Genomic DNA, 6,885 nt, shown 5'->3' with positions numbered 1-6,885 from the left:
CCCCTGTAACTATGGGAGCACCCCGTTGCTAAGATGTTGGCTTGAAATCAAAAATGAAACCACTCAAAACAAAAGTAAAATCGGCCCAAACTCGAAAGCCCGTAATCTTGATATACAAGTTGAAGTCTATACTACTGACAGGGTAACCTGACAGCAGCAGATCAATGTCTTAGCATTTAAAATCTTAAAATCTTTATCTTTATTGATTTTTGTCATCTGTCTGTCTTTTCGACAAGCTAGCTAGAAAATACATATACAATCGAGGTTGCATTCATAAGTAATGTGAGGGTGTTTCTCCTAAAGCCCTAAATCCGAAGCATCAGAATTTCATGATTATTATTATCATCGGTCAATGTCCGACTGAAAAAGCTATTTGACCGACTGAAAATCTTTTTTGTCGGTCATGATGTCCGAATGAAAAAAAGAATAAACCATTAACTTAGCCTATTCTTTTAATACTCGTTTCCTTTGTAGCTTTCAGGGTGTTTAAGTTAACTTTTATCGACTTGCTTTCTTCGTTACTTTCTTTTTTTCTAAGATCACTTTTATCAACCCGCTTTCTTTGTAACTCTTTTAAGGGTGTTTCTAAATTACTTTTGTCAACTTGCTTTCTTCGTAACCTTCTTTGTTTCTAAGATCACTTTTATCAATTTGCTTTCTTCGTAACTTTCAAGGGTGTTTCAAAGTTAAGCTTTTATCGACTCGCTTTCTTCGTAACTTTCAAGAGTGTTTCTAAGATCACTTTTATCAATTTGCTTTCTTCGTAACTTTCAAGGGTGTTTCAAAGTTAAACTTTTATCGACTCGCTTTCTTCGTAAATTTCAAGAGTTTTTTAAAGACCATTTTCTTCAACTTGCTTACTTCATAACTTTCACAAGTGTTTCTAAGTTAACTTTTTATCAACTCTCTTTCTTCTTAACTTTTAAGAGTGTTTCTAAGTTAACTTTTATCAACTTGCTTTCTTCGTAACTTCCAAGGGTGTTTCTAAGATCACTTTTATCGAAAAAGGTTCAAAGGTTTTATTTTTCCTACTTGCTTTCTCTGTAACTTTAAAAAAAAATATACACTGAATGACCGACAGGATTTTGAGTTTGACCGACAGCATTTCATTTCTGTCGGACATGATGTCTGATTGACTAAAAATATTTATTTGCAGCCCTGAATATGCAATCTCGAAATCTTAAGGGCCGCGATCGTCTAAAAGGACTAGGAATGACAACAAAGTTGCGTGATTGTGTTTAAAAGTGGGGCGCTGTATCAGTTTTTGACTTTCCGGTGCACAACAAGATCTTGTTGTAGAATTTTCTGCGGGATGACTATTTTCCTCAGATGCATATTTTCAAGCGCCTTCAGAGGTTTACCATGCGCGTAAGAAAATTACGAATAGCTGTTATCAGGTTAGTACCCTAAGGCTGTACCCCTTTTGGCACAGGATTTATTTCACAAATTGTTATTTTTAGATCAAGATAATGTCAATTTCCATTTAACCAAATAATAAATTTTAAGAACAGAATCACTGAAAGATGTCCCAAAAAGGAGGTTATGATGTAGAATTTTTGAATGGAGAACCAGATGATAATGTGACTTGTTCAATTTGTTTATTCGTTTTACGTGAACCCATGCAATCAATAGGATGTGGGCATCGATATTGTAAAACTTGTGTTGAGAGACTACAAAAAACGTTAGTTCTGCTTCCTCAGCTATGAATTCCTAATTATGATTTAGAAATAACTTTTTCCTCCAGCTCCAAATAAATATCCTAAGTTGATCTAATGTGGACATCCCTCATCTAATTCAGTTATTCTTCTTATGAGATAGAATAATAGGAAGGTCGGAATATTGAAATTTTTATTTCTTTTCACAAATATACCGGGTGACCCACGAAAAAGTTCGGACGTTTCTCGGCGTCTTGAGGCCAAACAAATGTCCCAAAGTGCTTGGAGTTTTATTATTTAGAAAGTAGATATCCTAACTTAAAATCCGAGCCATTACTTTTTAAATTTGACGCACAAGTTCCCTAGTTTTGAGCTTTTAAACTCAAAATTCACTTTTCGGAAAGTGTAAAAAACAGGTAAAAAAGGGGTATCAAATTAGGTATTTTTAGACGTTTTTGATATACGGTTTTTGAGAAAATTCCTTGAAAGTGCCAATTTTGATAAAAACTAGTCTTGTTTTAAACAAAAACTACTTTCAAAGGTGTTTTTAATAATTATTAATGTCATAAAACTCATTAAATAAATCAATTTATAAGAGATTTTCTAATTGATTGCATTAATTTAATACCTCTTTTTTACGTGTTTTTTACACTTTCCGAAAAGTGAATTTTGAGTTTAAAAGGTCATAAGTAGAGAACTAGTTGGTCAAATTAAACTTCCGAGCACTTTGGGACATTTGTTCGGCCTCAAGACGCCGAGAAAGGCCCAAACTTTTTCTTGGGTCACCTGGTATGTTATTAACTGATTCTTGTTGTTTGTTTTAGTGATAAAGGTCATTATGTCTGCCCTGAAGACAGAAGTGAAATGAAGGTAAGAGAGCAACAAGCACTTATATCAAAACTTGACTTGACTTTTTTTGCTGAACTGCTGTAAGTCATTTTTAACTGCTGTTATTTTTGTTTTCTTTCTCTTTTAGTTATTTCCTGATAAGGGAAGAGAACGAGAAATCCTCAGCAAGATTGTGAAATGTAACAATGCTGATAATGGTTGTCAATGGACCAAGGAGTTGCGCCAATTAAAAGTGAGCCTGAATTTTTAATTCATGTTGGTGACATTGTTAGCTTGCTATGCCATATCTTGCTCAAAATGACTTATTGCTACTTGCTTTCAAGAAAAGAAATTGTGATGGATATAAGTAGTGTGATTACAACTTTGTTTTCTTTAGGATCACCTTGCAAGTGATTGTTTTTACAATCTTGTCGAGTGTCCTCGGAATGAATGTAATGAAGAAGTTATTGCGCATCATTTAGCTGATCATATGAGTGATGAATGTGAATATAGAAGATTGTGGTGTCCATTCTGCTTTCAAAGATACTCTTTCAACTTAGAGGAGGTACTTTTTCGTAACATCTCTGACATTTTTTTAGCTCTAGGAAAAAAACTATTATCATAATATTCTATCTGGGTTAATATATGATCCAATCTATAAAAGTCTATAGAAGTTTACAAGGTTTGTATGTCCTCACATAAAAGCTACTCATAGTCATAATGATAAAAAGGAATGATTGCAATTAAACCGAATTGTAAGGTATTGTGTGCACCTGTTGAGCCCCTGAACAACAATGTTTTTCATCTTCTTTCCTTATCTTTGAAACTTTGCAACTTTGAAGTGTTAGTTATCAGTTATCAAAACCTCTTAACAACCTTGGTTAATTGGCATAATTTTGAATCCAAACTTTGAATGCAATTATCCAAATATTAGACCATTTTATCTAGGCATCAGCATCAACTGTTGTTTCAAATAAGAATTGAATTTGTAATGAAGAAAACCATTTATTTTTAGGAACACATTGGAGAGTGTGAGGAGTTTCCCTTGTGCTGTGATTTCTGTACCGAAGGGGGAATACCCAGATCAAAGGTCTTTCAGAAAAACATTTTATTTCAGTTAATTTAGTTAGAAATAAGATGGTTCTTTGATATTTATTATTAAAAAATGATTACCTTGTTGCAGTAAAAGTAGTACATACACGTTTTTTTTTTAGAAAAACAAGTTTTACCAAGCGGCCTCAATGTTTCCTAAGGAATCAGCCTTTTGAGCCTTAAATGTTTCTAAACTTTTTGACATAATCGGCCTATTTTTCATGCAAAGAAAAAAAACATTTTGATCGGATTAAAAAATGTTATTTTCTCATTCTCAACCTCAGCATGTTTCTTAGATGTTTCTTAGTTTTTAGGCATTCTGAGCTTCATGTTTCTTAAAAGTGTGTTTCTTAAAAAAAACTTGAAAAATGTGACATAGAATTTATGGAATTGTAACACATTTTTATTTTAGATGGAAGATCATCTTTTAGATGAGTGTACTAGAAGGCTCATTCCATGTCAGTTTGCTAACCTAGGTTGTGAAGAACAGGTTGGAATTTTTTTTCTGATAAATATTTTACTATCAAGAATTTTTTGTTTGTCCGTAGTTTTTTTATCAAGTATTGTTATGTTAATCACTATTTCACTGTTGAATTGCATTTGCATGTAACTTTCCTCTATTTTTTTAATTTAAAGGTACATATGGAGAATTTCATCAAACATGAAACCGATTCTGCCCCATACCATCTAAAATTGGCTATAAATAAAATATCAGAGCAAGATGAAATGGTTCAGTTACAAAATGAGAAGTTAGAATCTCAAGAGAGCAAAATTTCAGAATTAGAACTTTCCCAGAAAAATCTCAGCAACAGTTTAACTCAAATTCAAAACAGGATTCCTGCACCAATATTTAGTAGTAATTCTTTCATCCTAAAAATACATGACTTTGATAAAGAACTTGACAGAGCTAAAAAGGGAATTCCAATGTACCGATGGTTTTATACTTCAAGGTTTCACAATCTGTTAATATATATTTACCTCAAAGGAGCAGATAAAGATTACGTTGGTCTTTATTTTTCTACAACACAGGGAAATTTTGATGACATGATTGAATGGCCAATGGTTGCTCGTATATGCAGTTGGACACAGAATGGTGGGAAATTATCCAATCCTCACATACTTGATACTTCACAATATAAAGAAAACTTTGGGAATGTGCCAACTAAAGGAGGCCAAGGTTTCCCTAGATTTACTAGAATTGATGAAGTTAAAGAAGATACACTGATTGTGAAAATCAAGTTAGCCTATAAGTATTAAGAGTCAGTAAAATGGTATGAATCCCTCTTTGAAGATCTTCTTTGTACCTAAGCCCAGTAAACTGCTGTATACAATTTTTCCCTTTTTCTTCCTAACCATTCTATTTTGGGTTGCTTGCTGTATCATTTAATCTGTATATCAAGTTTGTTGAGTAATTGTGTTGATTGCAAAAAAGTTTTGATGTTTCGTTGTTTGCAATTTCATTTGTCATTTACTTTCCCTTTCCCTAAAAAAGTTCGCTAAAGCAATTTCATTGGGCACTAAAATTTATCATTGTGTCTATTTAGACTGATTAAACCAACCACAATTCTTATTGATATGCCCCCATTGCTCAATCAGATTTCCAGTTATTTTTACGTCAGGCTTTAAGACAGGAGACATAAAACTACAGCATAGTAATAAAATCTGTCAGTCTGGATTCGTATAAATTAATACATACAGGTGTATGTACCGCAGAAGGTACATGAAATTTAAAAGTCCTATAAATTTTGCCTACATAGCTTTTTCTTGATTTTCTTTTTATTTCTAATAAGTTTTTTTTAATCATAAAAACTCTTCCTGGTAAGGCATTTGCCAATTTTTGATAATTTTGATATATTTTTTTCAGATTGAACTTTTAACTTTTTATGCTTGTATACTGCAAAAGGTCAGTCTGGAAAAACGGCGGTATCTTTTGATATGACCTACAACCCTGAAATTTGGACAAAAAGCTTCTCATAAATTCCTCTTTGATTCTTTAAATTGGTGCAGAGTTATATTCAGGGGAAATCCATCTTGTACTACAAAATACCATTGGCTGGTACCGCAAAGTGTCAGTCATTTAAACAAATTCTTTGAAAAATTCTTTATTGCAAACGCATTTTTGATTATTTTTATAATTTCCTAGTTGGTCTATGTTGTTTTGAAGATACAGAGTGTTTTAAATTTGTTTATGTTTAGTCCAGACAAAAGGTAAGAGATTTGAAGGTCGTTTAAGATATACTTTAATTTGAACGAATTGTTTTCAGTTGGTAACAACGATAGGACCTAGTGTCCTAAATAGTTACAGCCGTGACCGTTTAATAATAAATTCCAAACAAAACTCAATCGTTAAAAAAAATAAGAACAGAAAAAGAAAGCAAAAAAAAGGCAAAGGAAAAGCAAGAAACAACAAGAGATAGAGGCGTTGTGTAAGTGCAAAGAACAGTGCTTTTGTGTTGAAGAGTGTAAAGCTATGCATTTAAAAGAATGTCCATCATGTCACAACATTCTGAAATCTGTGTGTAGCAAATCTGGTTGCCTTCAAGACTTCAAGATGGAAAAAGTCAGTAATGATTGCTGCTGCCTCTGCCCAAAAAACCAACAAGAAGCATGATATGATCTCTGATGATGATGATAATTTCAATACCGACAGCGATGATGATTTTAGTAGTGATGACAGCGAAAGCAACATATCGATTGATGAAGTTGAGGAAGATAAGGTTACAATTGAATCGATGAAAAAGGTGTGGGCCTATTTGAGTCTTCCAAATAAAGAGGACAACTTAATATGCAAGTGGTTTGCTGTTTGTTATAAAGGTAAACGGAATGAAACACTTTATATTTCAAAAGTGATTGCACATTTCCTGCAAGACGAAAATGGTCCTGTTGATGAGTTGATCATGAGATCATTAAAGCCAAAATTTGGGTCAGTACAATATGATTTTTCTAACGTATTCATAGATTATTTTCATTGTAAGATTTTATTTAATTATTTCTACCTATTTATATTCCATATTATTCAATAGTATTCAAAATTTATTCAAAAAATTTCTTCATAGTGCTTAAAAACTCGATGAATTTTCACTGTTCAATTTTAGTATTTTGGTGTACCGCAAAATGTTAGTCTAATATCTCTTACAAAAGTGACCCTATATTTTCCTTACAGCCTTGGGGATCCATTTTTTTTCACTCAAACCCTCCTTTACTGTGCTGAAGCTGCTAGAAAAAAGCTACTTTACTGAGTTATATTCAAATTTTTGTTCGCGATTTTCCTCAAAAATCTAAAATCTTCCATTACAATTTTTTGTGATAA

At 32.6% G+C, this 6,885-nt stretch overlaps 1 protein-coding gene across 3 annotated transcripts; it reads left to right on the top strand.

The window, feature by feature from the left end:
* The first annotated feature begins 1,464 nt into the window (after positions 1–1,464).
* LOC136804272 (TNF receptor-associated factor 4-like) lies at positions 1,465–5,521 on the top strand. Of its 3 annotated transcripts, none has more exons than XM_067060977.1 (7): positions 1,465–1,681; positions 2,480–2,525; positions 2,632–2,736; positions 2,881–3,048; positions 3,499–3,573; positions 3,988–4,065; positions 4,605–5,521. In XM_067060977.1, the coding sequence occupies exons 1-7, from the start codon at positions 1,524–1,526 to the stop codon at positions 4,830–4,832; spliced, it is 858 nt and encodes a 285-aa protein (XP_066917078.1). In that variant the 5' UTR covers positions 1,465–1,523; the 3' UTR covers positions 4,833–5,521. The 3 variants fall into 3 exon arrangements, with proteins under 3 accessions (XP_066917078.1, XP_066917076.1, XP_066917077.1); XM_067060975.1 differs by having other exon boundaries at positions 4,212–5,521; XM_067060976.1 differs by lacking the exon at positions 3,499–3,573 and having other exon boundaries at positions 4,212–5,521.
* The last annotated feature ends 1,364 nt before the right edge of the window (positions 5,522–6,885 follow it).

This window comes from Clytia hemisphaerica, unplaced genomic scaffold (assembly GCF_902728285.1).
Source record: "Clytia hemisphaerica strain Z4C2 unplaced genomic scaffold, Clytia hemisphaerica genome assembly, whole genome shotgun sequence".
NCBI lineage: Eukaryota > Metazoa > Cnidaria > Hydrozoa > Leptothecata > Clytiidae > Clytia > Clytia hemisphaerica.
The sequence above is the reverse complement of the archived record's forward strand: the minus strand, read 5'-3'. Positions and strand labels throughout refer to the sequence as shown.